A 26,835-nucleotide genomic window follows, 5' to 3' on the forward strand; every position below is an offset into this window, starting at 1 on the left:
CATAGACAAGCCATTCCTTTTTTAGGGATTCTGGGAGTTTTCCCTCGATGGACTTGGTCACCAGAGGGTTTTTTATAGCACCAGTGTCTCCAAGCTCAATCAGATCTCGAAGCGCCTTCTCCACAGCTTGGATTAGTTCCACAACTCTCAGTGGTTGGTTACTTCTGACGGGTGTCATGCCCTGCAGCTCCTCCACTATTTCAATAGCAATGGATGTCCGATTGCCATAGCGGTTCTCCAGAACACGGAAGATGTCATCAGCAGCACTGTGAGTAGTGAGGCGAAGGTCTCTCATGATCTTGTCATCAATACTATCCAGTAATTGGGCCTTCTTCACCTCCTTGGAACCAGTCGGTTCACCCTGCCTCTGGAGTGCTTCCCAGTCCTTTCTCCACCTGTGGAAGTCACGTTTGTTGCCAGTGAACTTGGGAAGGGCCGTTGGTTTCAGTTTGATGGTTGGCACAGGATGACTGGTCGCAATCGGTTGTCTTCTGGCTTCGTTATTTATCCTCTTCTGTATGAAGTCAGCCTTCTTGGAAACCAGATTGATGGCCTGAAGTTCCAGATATTTTAAATTATTCTGGATTTGTCCCTCTTCTTCAGGGATCCACTGTTTCCACCGTTTGTGCACCTCCTTCGCTGTCTTCACCAGTCCTTCCAGGTGGTTAAGCATGAATTCATAACCCTCCTGGTTCATATTCTCCTCACTGGCTTCCACCGCAGTAGTGCGCCTGCACTGCTGCTCTGCTGCCTGTAGAATTATGGACATTTCATCAGCTCCAAAGTTGTCCCACAGGGCCGTCTGGAGTAGACTTTTAACTCTCTTCAGCTTCAACACACATTCAGTCTCAGTCTTCGCCAGATCGGCAGTTTGCACTTCGGTCAGCTCAGTCTCTCCCTCTGCATTTGCCTTTGTGTGAAGTTTGGCCTTCACATTGTCATTGGCTTCCATGACTTTGTCAGCTGCTGTTGTGAGTGCCTTGAAATTGTCTCTGAGTTCCTCCTCAGACATGTCCTCATGGTTCCTGGTAATGCTGTTGACCAGACGAGTGAATGCTGCTTTTGCTGTCGTTCTCTCCGTCTTGAGCTGCTCAACAGTGGCCATATTTGGGGTTGGTTGCAGGCGATGGTTTGAGTGAGGCCTTGTGATGATTTAGTTGAATGTGAACTTGGATGTCCAGGGTCCCAATTTGCTGCTCCTGCTGTTTCAGTTTGCTGGCTTGAGAATCCTGGTTTTCCAATTCACTGGTCTCCGTTTCCTGGTTGTCCAGTGGGAGAGCGGTTTTTCACTGTCAAGTTATCTGTGGTTTTCTGTGCTTCCCCTAACTTGAAAGGGCTTTGACTGTTTGACCAGAGTTTCACTGGGACTCCACTCTTTCTGCATCCAATGACCAGACAGTAATTATCTTTCTCCTTTTATTTTTGGACTTAATTTTGTCTCTTTTTCATCAGATTTACAAGTTTAGCAGTAGTAGTAGCAGGTGAAAAACCTTTGAAAAGGTATAAACACAAAATAAGCGGCTAAGAAACAATATGAAGGAATTTACAATGCAATGAAACATTTTTACAAGTAATGAAATAGTTTTCCCAAAATTATGTACCGCCCTTTTAACTTTACCATAAACAAATCCAAGATATCAAACAAATAATAACACACAGCCAAGTCATCTCACCGTCAGCCACTCTGGTTTCTGCAAACAGTTGGTTTTGGTCACAGCACTGCAATAGCATATGTTCCTGCCACAGTGTCTTTGTTGAACTGTGAGACTGCAGACTACAGGGAGTGGTGATTGTTCAGGTGAGCTGCTGGGTGATTAGTGAATTGACTTCAGCTGTGCAGGCCAAGACTGTCATCTCATGTTTCTCCTCTGGGGGGAAATGGGGGCCAAAACCCATGTTGGGATGGCTGAGTTTCTCTAGGGAGGGGAAATTGGGCTCTCCTTCCCTGTCTGTGAAGGAATGGCACTGTACTTGGTTTCTTGTTGAGTTTGCCAAGACAACTATTGACAGCTCTTATAGCTGCAAATGATATGACAGAACACACCTGACCAGATGATGTACCAGAAACACCGGTCAAGCCAATTTTCCAATACTACTGGTTCCCTGAAATAGGGGGGCAATGTATATAAAGGGTTGCAATTTCTAAATGGTGAAATTAAAAATAAATAAAACACTTTAACAATTAAAGCTGAGAATCTCTACATTAACCTCAGAGTAATTGTTTGATTTCAAATCCAAACTGTTGGAGTATAGAGCTAAAATGAGACAAAATGCTTCCTCTTTCCAATACTTATGGAGGGCACTGTATATTAATGGGAAAATAATTAGGTTACAACACTCCACAAACAGTGACACAGATCCCCCTTAGCTCAAATCAGAACATCCATGCATTTTTATTAGGGATTTCACATAATGATAAGTCTTTAGTCTCCAAAACAATTATGATATGGTGCCAAATAGTATACTCATAGCGGTGGCAAACTGACAAACTTAACTCCAGGATGTTGTCCAATCAATGCATTGTACATAGAGATTTAATTCAATACTTTCACAGTAAGATGGGAAAAAAATCTATTTTAGAAACAAGAGAGAGAGGTACAGAACCATATTAATGGGTAATACATCATCTTCTTTAGACATCTACATTGCTTGGTGGACTTTTCGGGATCAGTGGTTCTAATTTAGGAAACAAAAAATAAGTTAGGGTTAGTGTATCAGAAACATTATACAGTATATAAGGGTATATAAGCTACTACTGTAAGGAATTTATATCATGGTCTAACCATTTGTTCATAAAATGTAATCTGATTCATCCATCAATTTTTTTTAATTAAAATGTTATATGTTTTTAGGGCATTTCTGCTTTATTGTGATAGAAGCAGTAGAGATTGACAGGAAAGATGGGTGAGAGAGAGGAGGGATGACATGCAGGATATGTCGAGGGCCAGAATCAACCTGGGGACCCTGCGATTACATGGCTGACGCCTTAGTGTGCTACACCACCAAGCGTCCCCAAAGCTTAATTTCAATGGACTTACATCTTGAGAAGTGTGGAATTGATCTGACATGTGATGATAACAAGTAGCAATAGGCACTATCTGCTATCTGACCTAACTCTATACCAAGTCTCTTATGGCGCTTTTCCATTGACCAGACCGGTACGGCTTGGTACGGCACGCATTTGAAAAGTTTGGTACGGTACGGGTAGGATACGCTTCTCCATTATACACAACAGACCTGGAGCGGGCCGGGACAGTAGGAGGAGTTAAGTGTCATAAGACCACTTCACTTTAATAAGTGCCGCTATACAGCTCAACGGGGGAAAATGCGATAAGAATTATGTCAAAATGCAGCGCTATCATGCACAGATCAGCCTTAAAACATGTAACGTTAGATATATACTGTTAGACAGGGAGCAATGTATTTGTACGGAAAGGCTGTGCTTGACGCTTCCATTGGACTGACGCCGGGGCTCATACAATCTCTGCGTTTGTTGTAGATACGAGTGCTCTGGTGTCTTGCTGGTAGTCAAATATATTTATTTATACAGCATATGGATGTTACCTGCCTGTTACTGGCCGCTTTCAGTTCTAGTAGATCTAGTAGTTCTAGTAGATCGCGCAACCAGGGAAATGCCGACATGTGTTAAAGGGAGCAAGACGCGAATCTACCGGCATTTGGCTCATGAGCGAACAGCGAAAATGCCTGGTCGGCACAGCTTGGGATTCCATGGAAATTATAGGGAACTATGTGTGAAAGAGGCTTAAATGTTGAAATAACAGTAATACCATGTTCATTGATAAAATGACATAAGGGATGAAAAGGGGGGATGGCAGTTTTAGAAGGGGGATGATGAAGCGCGCTGGACTGAGGAACGGTCTAGCATAGGCACAGCACATCGCCATAATAGCGATTTTTTTGTTATGCTTGTTGTTAATATAAGTTCTATGATGCATTGAAATTACATTAAACTAAGATAATAAGATGGTATCATAATTTTTCAAATCTTTATTAATAAGTTATTACAGAAACAGTAAGTGACATTTTCCGAGAGCAAAATCTGTTGTGGTATTTATAAATGGCGGTTAGCAATGAAATCTATGAACATGGGATGACGATTTCCATTGACCAATTAACGGTCTGCAGCGTCACACGTCACACACAGCCTGGCACTAAAGTAACTTTCGCTACTGCTTCCAAAGGGTAGCTAAAACGGCCCGGCTCGGTTGGCAGTGGAGAAAGCAAAACAAACCGGGCTCACGCGGTACGGCACGGTAGTGGAAAAGCGCCATTACATGGACATGTGTCTCCTATGGCCTAGGTCACCATCCCATTTCCGATACTGGTGTAGCGGGGTAGATCAGCTTGCCCCAAAATCTACTACCCCAAAAGGCTTTACTCGCTTGTTGAGATGCTTATAGGCCATTGGACCTTATATAGGATATAGCATCATTACAATATGTGACAGCAGCTGGTGAAACCGAGAACAACTCGCCAACCAATCAAAATGTTCTGACTTTTATGGTGAAAAATGTAAATAAATGTTAACGTTGTTGTAAATCAATGACACACCCGCTAGTCAAGCCAAAACATTGCAATGCAATTGATTTGGTGAGTAATCGGACCAACGGTCCGTCGGTTGGCGACTTGTTCCCAGTTTCACCGTTTATTGTAATGACCATTATTGTAATGACCATTTCACCATTATTGTAATGATGACATGAAATACAGTCAAATAAATATAATAGAACTTACTTGGAGAGTAACTGTCATTGGTGGTCACTAGCCAGTACAAGACTGCCACTAGCAAGAGGAATGCTAATACCATGAGAAGTGACTGGAGATGCAAAAAAGAAGAAGAAAAAAACTTAATACACAAAATACACAAAAAGTTATACATTTGATGAATAGTTCTATAGCAGTACAATCTTAATTCACTGCTACTAGCTGAAGACCTGAGAGTATTAAAACTATCATACAATGCAGCAAAGGGTTTTCATGGTTCAGTCAGGACGCTCACATCAGTTTAACCATTTATTGTATGAAAATGGTAATACATTTAAGTGTTGTGTAATTGGATGGCTCCCCTCTGTCAAGCTCCCTGCCTGGAGTGAAACTACTACAACATATAAATATACAATATGGCAGAGAGCACATGACTAATCAAACCCCCTACATACAGACCATCAAGCGGGTGGACACATAATTGGCTTCGTTCACACGGCAGTGAAATGTGACCCAAATGCCGACATGCGACTCAGGTTTGACTTATGCATGACCGTGTGAACAGCGCAAGTCACATGATATCTGACTTTTTCAATCCAACCTGGGTCACGTTCAGAGGTGGTATTATATCGGATACATATCTGATATTTAGCAATGCGCCCGCCATCTGAACTGTCAAGTCGCGTTTAATGCGACTTTTACGTCACTCTAGCAGGGTTGCCAGATGGGATTGACAATTTACAGCCTAACCAGTCTATAACCGCTAAATCCAGTAGCCCATTCGGCGGTAACCCGCCCCCATCTGGCAACCCTGCACTCTAGACGCAAGTATAGCAGCGAGTGCTCTACATAAAGCCATAGCTAAGCATTTGGCTCTCTTTTTCCTCATCCTTCTTCTTTTGACCACTTGCTCATATCTTTGCCGGCTTCCGCTGCACAAAAACTTGAAAATGAAACCGTTATCATGTTATCCATGGTTACTTCCGTAAACAGTGCGCTGCGAGTAACATCCTGACGTCATTGTTATTGTTCTTCTGCACATGCGGGTCTGTTCAGGGCCGTGGAATGTTCACACGGGAGTCAATGTAGGTGAAATATAGGTCACATTTTAAAAGTAATGTGAACTGCCAAACCAAAAATCGGATCTGTGTAAATTGAGCATCAAGACCTGCCGTGTGAACGAAGCCATTGATTGATGGTTTGATTGATTGAATCCTAATGGTAAAAAAAACAACACTTGATTCCACAAATCACCTAAGCACCTGGGACGACCACAGAAAACATACTCTCTTAAGATGCAGTGTTTCCTCTATATGCATTTATTCGTGGCGGCCCGCCACGAATGAATTTCCTCCGCCACTAATTGATTCAGACAGTCCACTTTGATTCAGGCTGCGCAGAAAGGCAATTAAATCAGCCTATTTTGTGAAACAAATAATGTTCCCGCTAATGGGTTAACCTAGCTTTCTCGCACCTAACGTGCAAGCACCTAGCTTCGAACTATTCTTAGCAATAAGCGCGGGGCAAAAATAATCTATTGCCTCTAAAATCACCACGAACAGAACGGCGGAGGTACGGGTAAGCAGGTTGGTGTCCTCAAAGGTAAGAGTTGGTTTTCTTTAACTCAACTGATAGCATTACCTTGCTGTTGTTGTTTACCGAATGCTCCATCTGACTGTCACACTGTGATTTTACTTGTGTAAACAGTTAATGAGTAACGTTAGACGGTTTTGTGCGTGTACTCTCATGTAGGCCTACTTCGTATTGATCTTTCTGTGTGTGTGTGTGTGTGTGTGTAATGCGCGTTCCGCATGTTCCGCTGCAGCTGTAGGATATATTGGTATTTGATCACCTTCTATATAAAATCACCTGCTCGGCTTTAATGACTTAACCGCTATTTAAGAAATTATAATTGTTGCCACCCTCTAGTTTTTGGTGAAACTACGTCTTTGTTTTGAGCGCCAGTGCGCGAAAGACAACCGCTCCGCCACTAATGTGAAAAATCCTGGAGGAAACACTGAGATGTATGTTAAACTTAAACCTTTGACCTTTGTCAAAATCTATTTGACAAACGTGTACACCCCGAGGGTCCTCCAAGAATGGATAGGTAAACTGGGGTTAAGTACTACTGTACCTTGGGCAGTGCATTGGCAATAGCAATGGGACCAGGATGAACTCTGGGCTGTAAAGAGAGGACAGACAAAGAGAATTAATGTGAATCCCAAAAAACACCTAAAAAAACACTTGATTCCACAAATCATCTCATCATCAATTTGACTAGATGAGTCAGGTACTGTATGTACCTGTATCAAGAGTATCAAGCTGTGCTTGACCAAACATGTGCACATCCTGAGGTTCCTCCAAAAATTGATAGGTAACCTGCACAGCATTTTTTCACTAATGTTCTACTGCAGTACGACCGGTCCCGCTGTAGTACAACTACCATCACTTTATCACTTTATTACCGTATTCTACTTTTTTAATTACTTACCTTACTTATTTTACTTTATTCTATTATTGTTGTATTATTTTGTATCCTGCTGCAATGCCAATGTCAAAGAACCTAAGCATAATTTTACTCTTGTGTACATTGGATGTAATAAAAGCATTCTGATTCTGATTCTGGTATACTGTGCATTATAATGAGGGTTAGGTGAACTACCTTTGGCTGTTCTGTGCCAGGGAGAAGCTGACGGACTACACCTTTGAGAGGACCTTAAACGTTAGGTCCTACATTTTTTTCACCGTAGGGCGTCCACATACGTTTGTCCATAAAGTGTATCTACACAGAGTGATACTGTATCAAGATGGTTATGATTTGATGCAATACCTGAAGTACATTCAGTTTCCACAGAATCTCTTGGACAGCATCGTCATTGCGCTGACAATTCAGAAGTCCTCCCTCTCTGTTCTCATGGAACAGACAGTCCACAGTGAGTATGACATCATCTCTGGTCACTAGTCTTCTGCTTTCAGGAACAGTGTAGTCTGGGTTGAAGGTGTGATGCAGCACCACCAGAACGACATTGCCAGCAGCTGTCAAAAAAGTGAGGGCAAGCAAAAAAACATCTGTTGTTACCTGAACATTTCGAGATAACAAAGAATACCATTTCATGTAGCGATACAGTATGTTGTGGATTACTTCGTGGAATTTCCTTCTCTGCTGCCTCTATATCAGTCCCAGCGCGAGAGACGATGGGACAGAACGCCAGGATGACATCACTCTGTCCTGGTGACGTCACCTCAATCAAGCCACCTCTGCTTTCGAGCTGTCCCATAAAGGTGTTATGGGCACCCATAGTGTTGCCAGTTATAACAGTGTAGACCTTCATTTTTTTTCACTCCTTTCATTGGTAGACAAGAAAGATAAAGGTCATGTGAGTGATTTTATTACACTGACAAAACAGTAAAAAGCAGCATTAGCTTACATATACTATCTCTAAAAATAGTTGCTAACTATTGCTGCCTCAAACGTTACTTTACAGTAGGCTATAGTAGAGATATATTTCAAGAATATCAAGAACACCTAACAACCTATTAAATGGTAATGCACATGTGTCACTGTGTCCAGATGATTCTCAGGTTTCAAGATATTAGACATTATTTGGCTGAACTGAAAATGTATTGTAGGAAACTGGAGCTTCATTCGAAGTATTACGATAGGGTCCATATCCCTTCAACTGTATGCTACTAGTCTCCAAACTCATAAAACTCTCATCTTGATATAGAGACTAGAATGCAGAAAATGTCGAGAAACGTTTAAACGTTTGCTTTAGCTTTAGGTTTGACTTAATAACATGTATTCTTACCTCTTCAATAACGTGGACAGAGAGAGAGGGAGAGGTGGCAGCCTGGCACTAACTACGAAACGATAACCGAAAACTCATTCTGAGACTTTCACTTTCGTTTTTGTATATATCTTTTTGTAATCCAGCTTGTATCTGTATGATATGAACCCAAATAAACTATTAATTGTGTGTGGTGTGTGTGTATTGTAGCAACCCTGTAATAATCTGTTCATTGATGTTACAATTAATGCTTGAGTTCTGGAAATTCAATGTTAACACTGACAATGTGCGCTGTGTTGTGTGCCGATACATTACTGTGAATGGTGGAGATCACGGAGGGGGCGGTTTTTTGTGTTGTTGTTACCGCAGAGGAAACAAAACATTGATCCAAAACAGCTGAGGACAAAATAGCAGGGATAGCGGAAAGACCCCACAGAAAATAGGGAAATACATACAGAGATGGAGTTTCTGCCACTGGGGCGGTGAGAACAGGGGACAGGTTCTCTCAGGGTCTCTGCAAAGCACTGGCCCAGTGGATGGATCAGACTCAGCTACTTTGAGGACCTCTAGTGACAGGATAGTGTACTGCACCAGGGAGGCCTTTGGGTTGCTTCAACGCCAGGTTCAACGGCCATGACAGTCCACATCCAACATCAAACATCCACATCCAACAGCAACAACATCCACATCAAAGGAGTGAGATGTGTTGTTGTTCAGGGCGACGTCATGTGGTCACACAAACCTGGAGTTGAGAAACAGGGAAGATCCCCCTAGCCTACTAAGCCACCTGAGTTACTGTGTATTCAGTGACTTTTACATACCATAGCATGTACAAGAATGATCTACTGCTGCTTCTTCTTCTTTTTCTGGAATTAACTGATTTAACTGATTAAATGCTGATTTATTCATTGTTCGGTTTGTTAAAGTCTCCCTATCAGTCCAGTTCTCTTGAGAAAGCTAACCAAACACTTCCCGCCCTGTTGTTAGCCCCTGGTTCTTTTGTTGAACAGCTCCAATAAATACGCAGGAGATTTTCTCTAAATATTGCACAGTGATAGTTTATTGAAGATCACAAGTAGAGTACACAGCAGTGCTGCAGCAGCTGGACCCTCATCTGAGGCAGTCTCAGAGAAGAGTGATGATTTATTCAGTTCCATCACATATACTTTTCCCAAATCCCAGAGACCTCCCCCTAATTGGCCACTATGAATCATGGCAGAACCATATCTGCTCGTGGGCTTTATCGTATATTTACAGTACATGGACAGTGGATTGAAGCATTGGAACAAACCCTCACTCATTGGAAATGTCTGTTTTCCCCTAGACATAAAACAAGATTCAGGTGCGAGAGTAAGGTCAAAATGACATTACCTGACTGCATTGCCCATAGCAACCCAATATTCAATGAGAATAATGTTATGAATTGATATGGATCAATTTATACCTCTTATTAGATTATAAATACTCTGGTTCTTGTGTTTGCCTTTTGGTTGACAGCAAAAGAGGGAGAGAGGAGGATAGAGAGGGAGAAGGACAAAGAGCAGGATGGAGTCAGCACACAGAGAGAGAGAGCAAGAACCAGGTGAGAAAGTGGACAGGTAGTCAAGACCACATACTGTAGTTATAATGCCAAGGCAGCTTCAGTTTTGCCCACATTCATTGTAGTGGACTCCACAATGATTTCACATAACTAAGCAGTGTATTGATATACTGTTATCAAATGTGGATTCTTCCCAACCTCCTGATACATTTATTTATGTCACAAATACTGTGTTTGCTTTATTTATTATCAGATTATGTCATTTTCTATTTGAATACAATATTTTTGTGTGTGTGTGATTGTCACTGGGGCAAGAGGGAGACATGAGGATGGAGATGACAGAGAGAGAGAGAGCAGGAAGAACCAGGTGAGAAAGTGGACAGATAGTGAAGTCAAAAGTGTTATACTGGCAATAGTAAAAAGAAAACAAAAGTGATGGCTTTGTGACTCAACAGTAAAGTACGTTTTTTCAGATTTGTTGGTGTATTTCTATAGTCACATAATTGAATAGCTGATGTATAAGAGGAAATGCTTTTATTTTATTTTGAGAATATCTAAAAATTCAAGGCAACCTTGAAGAATATTCAGAATACTAACTCTACTGAATAAAGCGTAGTTGTTGTTTTTTACAGTGTAGCAATATGCGATAGTCTGAATAGATGGACATAGATAGTCTATGTTGTGTTGTTGTTGTTGTTGTTGTTGATAGACATGCACATTCAGTATTATTTTCTAATCTATTCAATCAATGTGTTTTCTCTGTTATGCCCTTCATACATCATGTCATTCATACAGTTCACCACCCAGGCCCGTTGCTGTGTACTTCCATTTGGTATATGACATCATCATACACAGAGGAGAAGCCATAATTCCTGCTCAGATGTCAATAACAACAGAGTCATGCCATATTTGAGACAATGCTTGGCTCATATCCTGTACATTTGGTTGTTGTTGTTGTTGTTGTTGTTGTTGATGATGATGATGTCTGTAGGAACACTGTTATGCCGATGACACTCAGTTACAGTACCTCTCCCTACCCTCTTCTCCCTCTCCCCCCAATCCCCCTCACCCTACTCACCTACAAACGCCCTTTATAATGTAATGTTAATGGAATGATCACAATCAAAGCGATGACTGTAACACCAATAACCACAAGAACTACATTTCTGTAGAACTTTTCGGAGAAGTCGGATTGATCTGCAAGAAAACAAGAGAAAAATAACTATACGTTCTCAAAGCACAGTTCATCATCTAAAGAACACGGTTGTCATCTGTTACACTGATGTAGTGTGATGTTACTGTGTTGTGTGTTGTGGCATTGTGTTTCTGTCTCTATCTGTAACATATGGCTGTGAACATAAGTATCTACACTATATGGACAAAAGTATTGGGACACCAGAACATCACACCCATACTGTGCTTGTTGAACTTCTCATTCCAAAACCATGGGCATTAATATGTTGGTCCCACCTTTGCTCCTATAACAGCTTCCACTCTTCTGGGAAGACATTCTACTAGATTTTGGTTGCGAGGATTTGCTCCCATTCAGCCGCAAGAGCATTAATGAGGTCGGGCACTGATCTTGGGCGAGAAGGACTGGCTCGCAGTCGGTGTTCCAATTCATCCCAAAGGTGTTCGATGGGGTTGAGGTCAGGCCAGTCAATTTATCAGTCAATTTATCCCAGCCCAAACTCGGCAAACCCTGGCATTATGGACCTTACTTTGTGTATGGGGGCATTGTCATGCTGAAACTGGAAAGGGCCTTCCCCAAACTGTTGCCACAAAGTTGGAAGCATACAATTCTCTAGAGTCTCATTGTATGCTGTAGCATTCAGATTTCCCTTCACTGGAACTAAGGGGCTTAGCCCAAACCATGAAAACAGCCCCAGACAATAATTGTGTCCCCATACCTTTGTCCATATAGTGTATCTACACAGAGTTATACTGTATCAAGATGGTTATGATTTGATGCAATACCTGAAGTACATTCAGTTTCCACAGAATCTCTTGGACAGCATCGTCATTGCGCTGACAATTCAGAAGTCCTCCCTCTCTCTCTTTGGTCTCATGGAACAGACAGTCCACTGTCAGTATGACATCACGTCTGGTCACTAGTCTGCTGCTGTCAGGTACAGTGTAGTCTGGGTTGAAGGTGTGATGCAGCACCACCAGAGTGACAGGTTTACCAACTGTTAAAAGAGAAACAAAATAAACCCCTCAAAAAAAGTTCTGAAACGTTATTTCGGTTGATTATTCCTCCCCTTTAATAATACCAATTGGTATTGTATTTTATATCGTTGGAAAGCCTGATTAGTCACCTTTACAATGAGGTACAACTGTAAGGATCATGCATTCGTGGAATGAGCAACACAGCTAAACGTGCGGGTAGCGGGCCAAAAATATTTGCCAAAATCCCCTATATTCTTCTGTTGGTATTCACTCTCGTTTTGAGTAACTTGGTGGATTGGATGATTGCACTCTCCCACAGTAATAAGGAAAAAACAACACATATTGGCCATTTTTACACTTTATAAATGTTACACTGTCAGGGACCTCAGTAGCGTGTGGAAGATCCATACGCAGTCACAACAGCTTGGCACCTCCTCATGCAGGTCACCAGCCTGGTCACACACTGCAGACCATTCCACCCTCTCCACTCCCAAATTCTGGAGGTGCTCTGTGATGATCCTGGCTCTGTGGGGGCGAGCGTTGTCATCATGGAGGATGGAGTTAGGTCCCAGATTCTGGAGATATGGGATCGCCACTGGCTCCAGAATATCATTCCTGTCAATTAGGTGCCATTCACACACCTGTGACTGGCATACACCTGCCAGCACTTGAAGCTCAAAACGAGAGTGAATACCAACAGAAGAATATTGCAGGGGATTTTGACAAAAAAAAATTGGTTACTCATTCCACGAATGCATGATCCTTACAAGTTGTACCTCGTTGTAAAGGTGACTAATCAGGCTTTCCAACGCTATAAAATACAATACCAATTGGTATTATTAAAGGGGAGGAAGAATCGACTGAAATAACGTTTCCAAACTTTTTTTGAGGGGTTTACATTACAACTTACAGTGTTAGAGAAATAAATACAGTAATGATGAAAGCTTAATCGTAATACAGAATGTGCAAACATGACTTATCACTAAGCAATTTCAACTCGAGCTAGGTGTGACGGTCGGGATTATTACCGCCGCCTTGTAGGGGTTACAAAGTACTTAGTCTGGGGAGGACTGAGTGGGACAGGATCTAGGTCCCCCACACCCAATACCTATGGCCTCAATGTTCAGGTGAGTGAGCAAGTTGTTTCCTGTTTAGTAGCTTGGGTTAACGTCAACCTCTTAGACGGAGTAAAGTGGGCTTTAGTAGGTGGCCGTGAAAAGTGTGTGCGAGGTAAGTGCCAAACTGACCTGACACCACCCCCTACTTTACCTAGGTCTAGCTAAACAGGTGAGGCGCCCCTACCCCCAGGTAAGTAAATGAAATGGGAAATTACAGCTGTTATTCCCATTCAAATGTTTACTCAAGAATAAACACAGAGAGTCTAGCAGTCTCACAGAGAGTCTAGCAGTCTCACAGAGAGTCTAGCAGTCTCACAGAGAGTCTAGCAGTCTCACAGAGAGTCTAGCAGTCACACAGAGAGTCTAGCAATCACAGAGAGTCTAGCAGTCTCACAGAGAGTCTAGCAGTCACACAGAGAGTACATTTAACAACATCAACTTAACTGAATGCAGATAAACTCAAAAACAGGCATTTCACTCTTACTTTCACATTGACATTTAACACATCTCAGTCTGAATGAGCAGTCCTTCTCCTCCAGTGTGGGTGTGTGCGCGTTCGAGCGTTAGTCCGTTCAGTTCAGTTCTGTTCGTCTGCGCACGGTATGCGTGGTTGGCCAGTGCTAATGGCAAGGTGTAGTGCAGAGATTACCCATCCAGCAGAGATCGCACGTCAAGAGTGTCTGATGGCTGGCAGGGCAAACTCCGAGAAACCTCGCTGAACCCACGCCTCACTGGCGCACGCTTCTCCTCTGTCCAGGACAATGAACACCAACCACGAGGTAGCTCCTTTCTCTCGCAGTTCACACACGGGGTGGGGGAGGGGTGAGCTGGCGCACGCTTCACCTCTCGATACCGACGACGTTCAGGCCGGCTCCTCCCAAACAAAACACTCGCAAATCAACGTATCCCGTACTTTGTATGACCACTCGGCAATATCTTCTTATCAAAACTATATACTTGCAAAGAGCCCACACCGCTACCGCTCCGACCACGTTGCTCGTTCCAACTCACTGCTCCTCTCTCAAGCACACCTGCGCGTTCACATCCGGGGTGGGGGAGGGGTGAGCTCGTCTTAAAGGCGCAGCATATATTTGTACCCACTACATTCCCCCCTGCGAAACCCTGCCATGCCATCCAACATCCAAATGACGATGCGACCTCAGTAAAAGAAGAAATAAAAATACAACATGTCACTCCATACGACAGTACCCACAGGTAGGTTCACAACACAGGTAACATTTCAACCAGTACATAAGGATGCCTCAGAAGAGCTGAAAACAATAAAACACGGCATCATAACACTTTTCACTCCTCAATACCTAAAAACATGGACATGCATGAAGGTAAGTAGAAAACATTTGCAATCGCACAAATTATTTCAAAACATAATCACTCCTGAATCTACAGGGAATTCTACCCCTGGTCTGTCTTTGAGACCGTCTGGGTTCAGCCACACTCTCACTTTCACTCCCTGCATCTGACCCACCCATAGTTCCCAGCTCCTCAACTACTTCTCTAATACCCAGGCCTGTGTTTGTGTGGGGCATGTGTGTAGTGGCAGGGATGCATATGAAGTCAGGGCAGCCTGTGTCAATGTCAGGGTCTGTGTCCTTACTGGACGGGTGCCTCTCCGTAGGCGAGGCGAGCCCTCTCCGTAGGCGAGGCGAACCCTCTCCGTAGGCGAGGCGAGCCCTCTCCGTAGGCGAGGCGAGCCCTCTCCGTAGGCGAGGCGAACCCTCTCCGTAGGCGAGGCGAGCCCTCTCCGTAGGCGAGGCGAGCCCTCTCCGTAGGCGAGGCGAACCCTCTCCGTAGGCGAGGCGAGCCCTCTCCGTAGGCGAGGCGAGCCCTCTCCGTAGGCGAGGCGAACCCTCTCCGTAGGCGAGGCGAGCCCTCTCCGTGGCCGAGGCGAACCCTCTCCGTAGGCGAGGCGAGCCCTCTCCGTAGGCGAGGCGAGCCCTCTCCGTAGGCGAGGCGAACCCTCTCCGTAGGCGAGGCGAGCCCTCTCCGTAGGCGAGGCGAGCCCTCTCCGTAGACGAGGCGAGCCCTCTCCGTAGGCGAGGCGAGCCCTCTCCGTAGGCGAGGCGAGCCCTCTCCGTAGGCGAGGCGAGCCCTCTCCGTAGGCGAGGCGAACCCTCTCCGTAGGCGAGGCGAGCCCTCTCCGTAGGCGAGGCGAGCCCTCTCCGTAGTCGAGGCGAACCCTCCAGGATGCGCTCGCTGAGTGGGGGAATGATGACTGTCTCTCTGCCTGCCACTTTAACATATCCTATTCGGTCACTCTGTCCGAGGGACCCTGCCTCTTTTCTGATGTTCGCTTGCACCCTGTGGACCTTAGCCTCTGTTTCCCGATACTTATTCATCTTCTTCATGCCGTCCGTGGCAACGAAAAGATCCTTCAGTTCACTTAGAACATTCATTCCCAGGATACCTGGGAGGCCTCTCATCTCTTCCACATCTGGGCTTTCATCTTTAAGGACAAAGACACACTTCCTGCCAACGGTCTTCCCCATGCACTCTACCTCCGCCTCCAGGCATCCAAGGACGGGAATTTCGAGGCCATTGGCAGCGGCGAGCTGGACCCAGTTGGCTGAGGACAACGCCGACTTCCCAAAGTACTCTCTGAAGTAAGATTCCCGGATTGTGGTCACCTCTGAGCCTGTGTCCAACAGGCAGTCAGTCTTCACGCCTGCTATCTTCACTTCAACGACCAAGCAGTTTCCAAAGGCACTTACACTTGAGGCTTGAGAAGTGTTACAGGGCTGCCTTGCCAGGTGACTTCTAATTGCAGGGGTACCTGGACTCTGGCGCATCGCCCCTCCGGGGTCGTTTCCTGCAGGCCCAGATGGCCCATCCCTTCTGAGTGGAGGACGTGCTATGCCCATAGCTCCCCTGTTCAGAGGACAGTGTCTGCTGGTATGTCCTGGCTCATTGCACGTGTAGCAGATGAACTGCCCAGCTTCGTTTTTCAAAGGGGGGCTTCTTGCCTTCTCGCCTTTCCCTTGTGTCATGCCAGTGCCACTGTGGCCCATCATCTGGAACAGTTCATCTTGACGGATGGCTAACTTTTGTATTGCTTCATACAACATCTCCATTGTCAACTGCGAAGCAGGTTCGTCGGTAGCCCTGGTAGCATTAATGGCACCTTTGGCACGGGAACTGCTTTGCGCACTATCAGACCCCTGAACCTCTTCCTCCTCAGACCATGAGATGGCGTCTTGCATTAGCTCAGCAAAAGTAAGACTCTCCTTTTCCTTCAGTCTCCTCTTGATCTCTCTTCTTAAGATATCATCTCGAAGCCCAAGAGCAAGCTGTTCTTTCAGCATTCCGTCTGAATCAGGGACACGCTTGGCATCTCTACGACGAATTCGCATTAGCTTTTCTTGAAGGTCATAGGCGTAAGAACGTATGGTCTCTCCTGCCAACTGCTTGCGGTCATAGAATTCTTTGAGCCGGGTGCCTAAAGGGACTTTGTCACCATAAGTCTTACGCAGTGCTTCAAATATGGTCTCTGCATCCTTAGCTTTGTCTGCCATATACTTGACTGTGAGTTTGGCTTCGTTTTGAAGATGCTGCTTGATGAACTCGGCTTGGTCCTCTATAGGGACCTTCATGATTTGAAGGGCAGATTTAATTGATGTGATCCATTCTTCAATATCTACATCACCTTGTTTACCACTGAAATCTGAAATCTTGCGGTCTCTGGGGATATACACAATAGATGCAGGGGGCTTTTCTTTCTGCTGATCTATGACTGCTTTAGCTAATGCCAGAGCTTCTCTATGCTCGCTTCTAGCTTGTATCAGGGCCTCGGCTTGGTCATTGAACCTCTCCATCATCCCCTCAAATTGCTTCTTAAGTTCCTCTAATTCTGCCATGGCTTTCACTTAAAAATGGTTGCTTATTCTATCCTGTTCGTGACGCCAATTGTGACGGTCGGGATTATTACCGCCGCCTTGTAGGGGTTACAAAGTACTTAGTCTGGGGAGGACTGAGTGGGACAGGATCTAGGTCCCCCACACCCAATACCTATGGCCTCAATGTTCAGGTGAGTGAGCAAGTTGTTTCCTGTTTAGTAGCTTGGGTTAACGTCAACCTCTTAGACGGAGTAAAGTGGGCTTTAGTAGGTGGCCGTGAAAAGTGTGTGCGAGGTAAGTGCCAAACTGACCTGACACCACCCCCTACTTTACCTAGGTCTAGCTAAACAGGTGAGGCGCCCCTACCCCCAGGTAAGTAAATGAAATGGGAAATTACAGCTGTTATTCCCATTCAAATGTTTACTCAAGAATAAACACAGAGAGTCTAGCAGTCTCACAGAGAGTCTAGCAGTCTCACAGAGAGTCTAGCAGTCTCACAGAGAGTCTAGCAGTCTCACAGAGAGTCTAGCAGTCACACAGAGAGTCTAGCAATCACAGAGAGTCTAGCAGTCTCACAGAGAGTCTAGCAGTCACACAGAGAGTACATTTAACAACATCAACTTAACTGAATGCAGATAAACTCAAAAACAGGCATTTCACTCTTACTTTCACATTGACATTTAACACATCTCAGTCTGAATGAGCAGTCCTTCTCCTCCAGTGTGGGTGTGTGCGCGTTCGAGCGTTAGTCCGTTCAGTTCAGTTCTGTTCGTCTGCGCACGGTATGCGTGGTTGGCCAGTGCTAATGGCAAGGTGTAGTGCAGAGATTACCCATCCAGCAGAGATCGCACGTCAAGAGTGTCTGATGGCTGGCAGGGCAAACTCCGAGAAACCTCGCTGAACCCACGCCTCACTGGCGCACGCTTCTCCTCTGTCCAGGACAATGAACACCAACCACGAGGTAGCTCCTTTCTCTCGCAGTTCACACACGGGGTGGGGGAGGGGTGAGCTGGCGCACGCTTCACCTCTCGATACCGACGACGTTCAGGCCGGCTCCTCCCAAACAAAACACTCGCAAATCAACGTATCCCGTACTTTGTATGACCACTCGGCAATATCTTCTTATCAAAACTATATACTTGCAAAGAGCCCACACCGCTACCGCTCCGACCACGTTGCTCGTTCCAACTCACTGCTCCTCTCTCAAGCACACCTGCGCGTTCACATCCGGGGTGGGGGAGGGGTGAGCTCGTCTTAAAGGCGCAGCATATATTTGTACCCACTACATAGGTAAAGAAGAATCGGTTACAAAAACTATTTTCATGTAATATAAAATATTTCTTCTTATCTAACTGAATTACCTGGAATCTCCTTCTCTGCTGCTTCAATGTCAGTCCCAGCCCAAGAGACGATGGGACAGAACACCAGGATGATATCACTCTCCTCCAGTGATTTCACCTCAGTTAGGCCTTTTCTGCTCAGATTCTTTATAACTTTCTCATCAGACCCCATCGTATTCCCAGTCTTCAAACTGAAGAATTTCCTCATTGGCACTACAGAGAGACAGAAACGGTCTGTGAGGTGTTTTGAGGTTTTGGGTTTACACTCCTCATCCCTGTTAAATGTGTTGGCATGTTATAAAAGCCAACATGATGCAATAGTTTCCTCTAACAAGACAAACGCTTTATAGATTAAATGAATAGGTAATCCTTATTTAATAAAATTATTATTTCATGATATACTAACAATAAATATTATATATAGCATCATGTATATGATATTTATATAGATATATTCATGATTACTTTTTCTAATATTCAATTTTTAAAATACTTACTGTCTCCTGGCTGGGGTCTGTCAGGAAGATAGATAAACAGAAAAGGTGATAATCAGTTTAGTCACTCAACAACCTAACAGGAAGCAGTGCCAGTGTGAACTCTTCAACTGACCACAATCGGAATGTGAATGTGAGAGAACATTAGAGCAATATACGATAGTCTGAATAGATGGACATAGTCTATGTTGTGTTGTTGTTGATGTAATCTCATAACGGCACATTATATTTCCTTAACTTCGTCACAACATATTGCGCCATATTGACCTATGCTAATTATTAATACTTGTTGTTATCGTTTATATTTTCGGGGTAGTCGAATAACTCGTGGCATATTTTGTTGAGGTTCAATATTTCTCTCGACGTGAAGTAGTCTGTTTCATTTACACGTCATTAACTTCCGTGTGGGCCTAGATGTTTACAGCAAATACAATAGGATACATTTTAGAATAATGTTGAACTATTTCAGTAAAAAATATTATACATTACACCCATAAATACATTGATTTTAATAGAAAAGTTGACTTACCCTACGGCCATGGTTTGATATGTTGTTTGATTTTGCGGAATTATCATTGCAGACTCGGTGAGATTCGTCTCAAAGGCTGAAGGAAAGTGAAAGTAAAAAGAGCTATCTGTAGTTTGAGAAAACGGGAGTGGCGGTGTATGGTAATACAACTGCTCACATGGGATTTATCTGACGTTGATTAGGCTAGGTGCACGATCTCCCTACTTCCTGAAAGGCAACTGGTATGAACATAATATCCTGTCTCACTCTATTGGTTTAATTGATTAATCAGCTGTGCGGTAAACTGTTGGAACACACAGTGCACAGCTGATTAATCAATTAAACCAATAGAGTGAGACAGGATATGTTCATCCCAGTTGCCTTTCAGGAATTAGGGAGATCGTGCACCTAGCCTGCACGCTGTCTAAACAGTTCAGCACCGTTCCCATTGAAATCCGTTAGAAATGTCACACTACCCTTATAACATGGCATTTTAAAACAAAATAAGTGACCAATCCTATTTTGGCCTATTCCTCAAACAAATATTATTAATATGTCAGAAATATGTTCATTAGACACTGTCTCGGAATCAGGACTTACTCATGAATTCATGTAAAAAAAAAAAAAAAAAGATATACAAGTGGCTGATCTTAAATCTGCACCAGGGAGGCCTTTGGGTTGCTTCAACGCCAGGTTCAACGGCCATGACAGTCCACATCCAACATCAAACATCCACATCCAACAGCAACAACATCCACATCAAAGGAGTGAGATGTGTTGTTGTTCAGGGCGACGTCATGTGGTCACACAAACCTGGAGTTGAGAAACAGGGAAGATCCCCCTAGCCTACTAAGCCACCTGAGTTACTGTGTATTCAGTGACTTTTACATACCATAGCATGTACAAGAATGATCTACTGCTGCTTCTTCTTCTTCTTTTTCTGGAATTAACTGATTTAACTGATTAAATGATGATTTATTCATTGTTCGGTTTGTTAAAGTCTCCCTATCAGTCCAGTTCTCTTGAGAAAGCTAACCAAACACTTCCCGCCCTGTTGTTAGCCCCTGGTTCTTTTGTTGAACAGCTCCAATAAATACGCAGGAGATTTTCTCTAAATATTGCACAGTGATAGTTTATTGAAGATCACAAGTAGAGTACACAGCAGTGCTGCAGCAGCTGGACCCTCATCTGAGGCAGTCTCAGAGAAGAGTGATGATTTATTCAGTTCCATCACATATACTTTTCCCAAATCCCAGAGACCTCCCCCTAATTGGCCACTATGAATCATGGCAGAACCATATCTGCTCGTGGGCTTTATCGTATATTTACAGTACATGGACAGTGGATTGAAGCATTGGAACAAACCCTCACTCATTGGAAATGTCTGTTTTCCCCTAGACATAAAACAAGATTCAGGTGCGAGAGTAAGGTCAAAATGACATTACCTGACTGCATTGCCCATAGCAACCCAATATTCAATGAGAATAATGTTATGAATTGATATGGATCAATTTATACCTCTTATTAGATTATAAATACTCTGGTTCTTGTGTTTGCCTTTTGGTTGACAGCAAAAGAGGGAGAGAGGAGGATAGAGAGGGAGAAGGACAGAGAGCAGGATGGAGTCAGCACACAGAGAGAGAGCAAGAACCAGGTGAGAAAGTGGACAGGTAGTCAAGACCACATACTGTAGTTATAATGCCAAGGCAGCTTCAGTTTTGCCCACATTCATTGTAGTGGACTCCACAATGATTTCACATAACTAAGCAGTGTATTGATATACTGTTATCAAATGTGGATTCTTCCCAACCTCCTGATACATTTATTTATGTCACAAATACTGTGTTTGCTTTATTTATTATCAGATTATGTCATTTTCTATTTGAATACAATATTTTTGTGTGTGTGATTGTCACTGGGGCAAGAGGGAGACATGAGGATGGAGATGACAGAGAGAGAGAGAGCAGGAAGAACCAGGTGAGAAAGTGGACAGATAGTGAAGTCAAAAGTGTTATACTGGCAATAGTAAAAAGAAAACAAAAGTGATGGCTTTGTGACTCAACAGTAAAGTACGTTTTTTCAGATTTGTTGGTGTATTTCTATAGTCACATAATTGAATAGCTGATGTATAAGAGGAAATGCTTTTATTTTATTTTGAGAATATCTAAAAATTCAAGGCAACCTTGAAGAATATTCAGAATACTAACTCTACTGAATAAAGCGTAGTTGTTGTTTTTTACAGTGTAGCAATATGCGATAGTCTGAATAGATGGACATAGATAGTCTATGTTGTGTTGTTGTTGTTGTTGTTGATAGACATGCACATTCAGTATTATTTTCTAATCTATTCAATCAATGTGTTTTCTCTGTTATGCCCTTCATACATCATGTCATTCATACAGTTCACCACCCAGGCCCGTTGCTGTGTACTTCCATTTGGTATATGACATCATCATACACAGAGGAGAAGCCATAATTCCTGCTCAGATGTCAATAACAACAGAGTCATGCCATATTTGAGACAATGCTTGGCTCATATCCTGTACATTTGGTTGTTGTTGTTGTTGTTGATGATGATGATGTCTGTAGGAACACTGTTATGCCGATGACACTCAGTTACAGTACCTCTCCCTACCCTCTTCTCCCTCTCCCCCCAATCCCCCTCACCCTACTCACCTACAAACGCCCTTTATAATGTAATGTTAATGGAATGATCACAATCAAAGCGATGACTGTAACACCAATAACCACAAGAACTACATTTCTGTAGAACTTTTTCGGAGAAGTCGGATTGGTCTGCAAGAAAACAAGAGAAAAATAATTATACGTTCTCAAAGCACAGTTCATCATCTAAAGAACACGGTTGTCATCTGTTACACTGATGTAGTGTGATGTTACTGTGTTGTGTGTTGTGGCATTGTGTTTCTGTCTCTATCTGTAACATATGGCTGTGAACATAAGTATCTACACTATATGGACAAAAGTATTGGGACACCAGAACATCACACCCATACTGTGCTTGTTGAACTTCTCATTCCAAAACCATGGGCATTAATATGTTGGTCCCACCTTTGCTCCTATAACAGCTTCCACTCTTCTGGGAAGACTTTCTACTAGATTTTGGTTGCGAGGATTTGCTCCCATTCAGCCGCAAGAGCATTAATGAGGTCGGGCACTGATCTTGGGCGAGAAGGACTGGCTCGCAGTCGGCGTTCCAATTCATCCCAAAGGTGTTCGATGGGGTTGAGGTCAGGCCAGTCAATTTATCAGTCAATTTATCAGTCAATTTATCCCAGCCCAAACTCGGCAAACCCTGGCATTATGGACCTTACTTTGTGTATGGGGGCATTGTCATGCTGAAACTGGAAAGGGCCTTCCCCAAACTGTTGCCACAAAGTTGGAAGCATACAATTCTCTAGAGTCTCATTGTATGCTGTAGCATTCAGATTTCCCTTCACTGGAACTAAGGGGCTTAGCCCAAACCATGAAAACAGCCCCAGACAATAATTGTGTCCCCATACCTTTGTCCATATAGTGTATCTACACAGAGTTATACTGTATCAAGATGGTTATGATTTGATGCAATACCTGAAGTACATTCAGTTTCCACAGAATCTCTTGGACAGCATCGTCATTGCGCTGACAATTCAGAAGTCCTCCCTCTCTCTCTTTGGTCTCATGGAACAGACAGTCCACTGTCAGTATGACATCACGTCTGGTCACTAGTCTGCTGCTGTCAGGTACAGTGTAGTCTGGGTTGAAGGTGTGATGCAGCACCACCAGAGTGACAGGTTTACCAACTGTTAAAAGAGAAACAAAATAAACCCCTCAAAAAAAGTTCTGAAACGTTATTTCGGTTGATTATTCCTCCCCTTTAATAATACCAATTGGTATTGTATTTTATATCGTTGGAAAGCCTGATTAGTCACCTTTACAATGAGGTACAACTCTAAGGATCATGCATTCGTGGAATGAGCAACACAGCTAAACGTGCGGGTAGCGGGCCAAAGATATTTGCCAAAATCCCCTATATTCTTCTGTTGGTATTCACTCTCGTTTTGAGTAACTTGGTGGATTGGATGATTGCACTCTCCCACAGTAATAAGGAAAAAACAACACATATTGGCAATTTTTACACTTTATAAATGTTACACTGTCAGGGACCTCAGTAGCGTGTGGAAGATCCATACGCAGTCACAACAGCTTGGCACCTCCTCATGCAGGTCACCAGCCTGGTCACACACTGCAGACCATTCCACCCTCTCCACTCCCAAATTCTGGAGGTGCTCTGTGATGATCCTGGCTCTGTGGGGGCGAGCGTTGTCATCATGGAGGATGGAGTTAGGTCCCAGATTCTGGAGATATGGGATCGCCACTGGCTCCAGAATATCATTCCTGTCAATTAGGTGCCATTCACACCTGTGACTGGTATACACCTGCCAGCACTTGAAGCTCAAAACGAGAGTGAATACCAACAGAAGAATATTGCAGGGGATTTTGACAAAAAAAAATTGGTTACTCATTCCACGAATGCATGATCCTTACAAGTTGTACCTCGTTGTAAAGGTGACTAATCAGGCTTTCCAACGCTATAAAATACAATACCAATTGGTATTATTAAAGGGGAGGAAGAATCGACTGAAATAACGTTTCCAAACTTTTTTTGAGGGGTTTACATTACAACTTACAGTGTTAGAGAAATAAATACAGTAATGATGAAAGCTTAATCGTAATACAGAATGTGCAAACATGACTATCACTAAGGAATTTCAACTCAAGCTAGGTAAAGAAGAATCGGTTACAAAAACTATTTTCATGTAATATAAAATATTTCTTCTTATCTAACTGAATTACCTGGAATCTCCTTCTCTGCTGCTTCAATGTCAGTCCCAGCCCGAGAGACGATGGGACAGAACACCAGGATGATATCACTCTCCTCCAGTGATTTCACCTCAGTTAGGCCTTTTCTGCTCAGATTCTTTATAACTTTCTCATCAGACCCCATCGTATTCCCAGTCTTCAAACTGAAGAATTTCCTCATTGGCACTACAGAGAGACAGAAACGGTCTGTGAGGTGTTTTGAGGTTTTGGGTTTACACTCCTCATCCCTGTTAAATGTGTTGGCATGTTATAAAAGCCAACATGATGCAATAGTTTCCTCTAACAAGACAAACGCTTTATAGATTAAATGAATAGGTAATCCTTATTTAATAAAATTATTATTTCATGATATACTAACAATAAATATTATATATAGCATCATGTATATGATATTTATATAGATATATTCATGATTACTTTTTCTAATATTCAATTTTAAAAATACTTACTGTCTCCTGGCTGGGGTCTGTCAGGAAGATAGATAAACAGACAAGGTGATAATCAGTTTAGTCACTCAACAACCTAACAGGAAGCAGTGCCAGTGTGAACTCTTCAACTGACCACAATCGGAATGTGAATGTGAGAGAACATTAGAGCAATATACGATAGTCTGAATAGATGGACATAGTCTATGTTGTGTTGTTGTTGATGTAATCTCATAACGGCACATTATATTTCCGTAACTTCGTCACAACATATTGCGCCATATTGACCTATGCTAATTATTAATACTTGTTGTTATCGTTTATATTTTCGGGGTAGTCGAATAACTCGTGGCATATTTTGTTGAGGTTCAATATTTCTCTCGACGTGAAGTAGTCTGTTTCATTTACACGTCATTAACTTCCGTGTGGGCCTAGATGTTTACAGCAAATACAATAGGATACATTTTAGAATAATGTTGAACTATTTCAGTAAAAAAAAAAAAATTATATATTATATATATTATACATTACACCCATAAATACATTGATTTTAATAGAAAAGTTGACTTACCCTACGGCCATGGTTTGATATGTTGTTTGATTTTGCGGAATTATCATTGCAGACTCGGTGAGATTCGTCTCAAAGGCTGAAGGAAAGTGAAAGTAAAAAGAGCTATCTGTAGTTTGAGAAAACGGGAGTGGCGGTGTATGGTAATACAACTGCTCACATGGGATTGATCTGACGTTGATTAGGCTAGGTGCACGATCTCCCTACTTCCTGAAAGGCAACTGGTATGAACATAATATCCTGTCTCACTCTATTGGTTTAATTGATTAATCAGCTGTGCGGTAAACTGTTGGAACACACAGTGCACAGCTGATTAATCAATTAAACCAATAGAGTGAGACAGGATATGTTCATCCCAGTTGCCTTTCAGGAAGTAGGGAGATCGTGCACCTAGCCTGCACGCTGTCTAAACAGTTCAGCACCGTTCCCATTGAAATCCGTTAGAAATGTCACACTACCCTTATAACATGGCATTTTAAAACAAAATAAGTGACCAATCCTATTTTGGCCTATTCCTCAAACAAATATTATTAATATGTCAGAAATCTGTTCATTAGACACTGTCTCGGAATCAGGACTTACTCATGAATTCATGTAAAAAAAAAAAAAAAAGATATACAAGTGGCTGATCTTAAATCTGCACACTGTGATGTGGACTCTCAATAATAAACCTGTTCGCACTGGTTGGCTGCGAGGCTCCGCCCCTTGTAGAGTCGGTGGTGAATGAGATGCGAATATCATTTGTTGTCACTGCCAAGAGGGCGTTTCAGGAATGAAGTAATCTCGCCGAGGGTATGCAATATGGTGAATTCGTTTGTCTGAACTGCATTAGATATTGGAAATATTATCATTACGATGCGGATTTTTCGATTCAAATTAGCCTAGGGAAAAGCAAGGAATGGTTGTGCGGATCATTGACGAGAGAAAGACAGAAGGGAACGGATAGGGGAATGGAGGCTAACCTTGCTAAAGGGGAGTGAGGGGTACTACTGTACGTATAGTCATTACACTGTAACAAACAATCAAATCCGTAGGTGGCTCACATTGTAGCCAAGTTGATTGAGTTCCTCTAATACGCGGTGTCCAGCGATGGCAATGATTTCATTGTATCCCCAGAAGATGTGTCTTGACGTCGCTTCAAGCGTACCCCGTGTTGTGTGTGTCTGTGTGTGTGGCTATTCGCGGACAATGATGGTGGTTCTTGCTCTGGCTCTGCACGCCGCTATCTCACTCCTCGAGTAGGTTGACACTAGTGTGCAGCACTGAATTGAGCACCAAGGAGTTCATATTAGCCTGCATGGGGCTATAATCGTGTGTTCATATCTATAGGGGTTGGTATGCCACGTCATTTTTATTCATTAAATAGCTAATAGGCCTACATAGATGTTCTGTATATCCATACTGAGAATATTGGAGGCTTATTTGCAA

The 26,835-nt window shown here is 43.0% G+C and overlaps 2 protein-coding genes and 1 long non-coding RNA gene across 3 annotated transcripts; all 3 read right to left on the reverse strand.

Annotated features, from left to right (window-relative positions):
• Nucleotides 1-2,433: 2,433 nt before the first annotated feature.
• LOC308151834 (uncharacterized protein) lies at nt 2,434-8,024 on the reverse strand (the record flags this gene model as incomplete). Its single annotated transcript, XM_080524722.1, has 5 exons — nt 2,434-2,676; nt 4,756-4,837; nt 6,860-6,907; nt 7,556-7,761; nt 7,868-8,024. The coding sequence occupies 5 exons, from the start codon at nt 8,022-8,024 to the stop codon at nt 2,633-2,635; spliced, it is 537 nt and encodes a 178-aa protein (XP_080380848.1). The 3' UTR covers nt 2,434-2,632.
• Nucleotides 8,025-9,575: 1,551 nt separating this feature from the next.
• Nucleotides 9,576-19,687, reverse strand: LOC308175818 (uncharacterized protein). Its single transcript, XM_080550374.1, has 5 exons — nt 19,555-19,687; nt 19,029-19,045; nt 18,553-18,744; nt 12,031-12,242; nt 9,576-11,250 (listed from the first exon to the last, which is right to left on the reverse strand). The coding sequence occupies exons 1-5, from the start codon at nt 19,599-19,601 to the stop codon at nt 11,212-11,214; spliced, it is 507 nt and encodes a 168-aa protein (XP_080406500.1). The 5' UTR covers nt 19,602-19,687; the 3' UTR covers nt 9,576-11,211.
• Nucleotides 19,688-20,669: 982 nt separating this feature from the next.
• Nucleotides 20,670-25,526, reverse strand: LOC308176030. The gene is made up of 5 exons (XR_013937995.1): nt 25,411-25,526; nt 24,864-24,880; nt 24,388-24,579; nt 23,122-23,333; nt 20,670-22,329 (listed from the first exon to the last, which is right to left on the reverse strand). It is a non-coding gene; the product is annotated as an uncharacterized lncRNA (long non-coding RNA).
• Between the last annotated feature and the right edge of the window lie 1,309 nt (nt 25,527-26,835).

Source organism: Nansenia antarctica, assembly GCF_963989245.1.
Source record: "Nansenia antarctica genome assembly, chromosome: 1".
Taxonomy (NCBI): domain Eukaryota; kingdom Metazoa; phylum Chordata; class Actinopteri; order Argentiniformes; family Microstomatidae; genus Nansenia; species Nansenia antarctica.

What these genes read in the sequence shown, in the direction of transcription:
- LOC308175818 (XM_080550374.1), bottom strand. Translation starts at nt 19,601, where the DNA reads ATGATAATTCCGCAAAATCAAACAACATATCAAACCATGGCCGTAGG. An exon ending in AGCAGAGAAGGAGATTCCAG is followed by an intron (nt 12,243 to 18,552) that starts GTAATTCAGTTA and finishes CTCTTTTAACAG; the next exon opens with TTGGTAAACCTGTCACTCTG. An exon ending in GGAAACTGAATGTACTTCAG is followed by an intron (nt 11,251 to 12,030) that starts GTATTGCATCAA and finishes GTTTTCTTGCAG; the next exon opens with ATCAATCCGACTTCTCCGAA.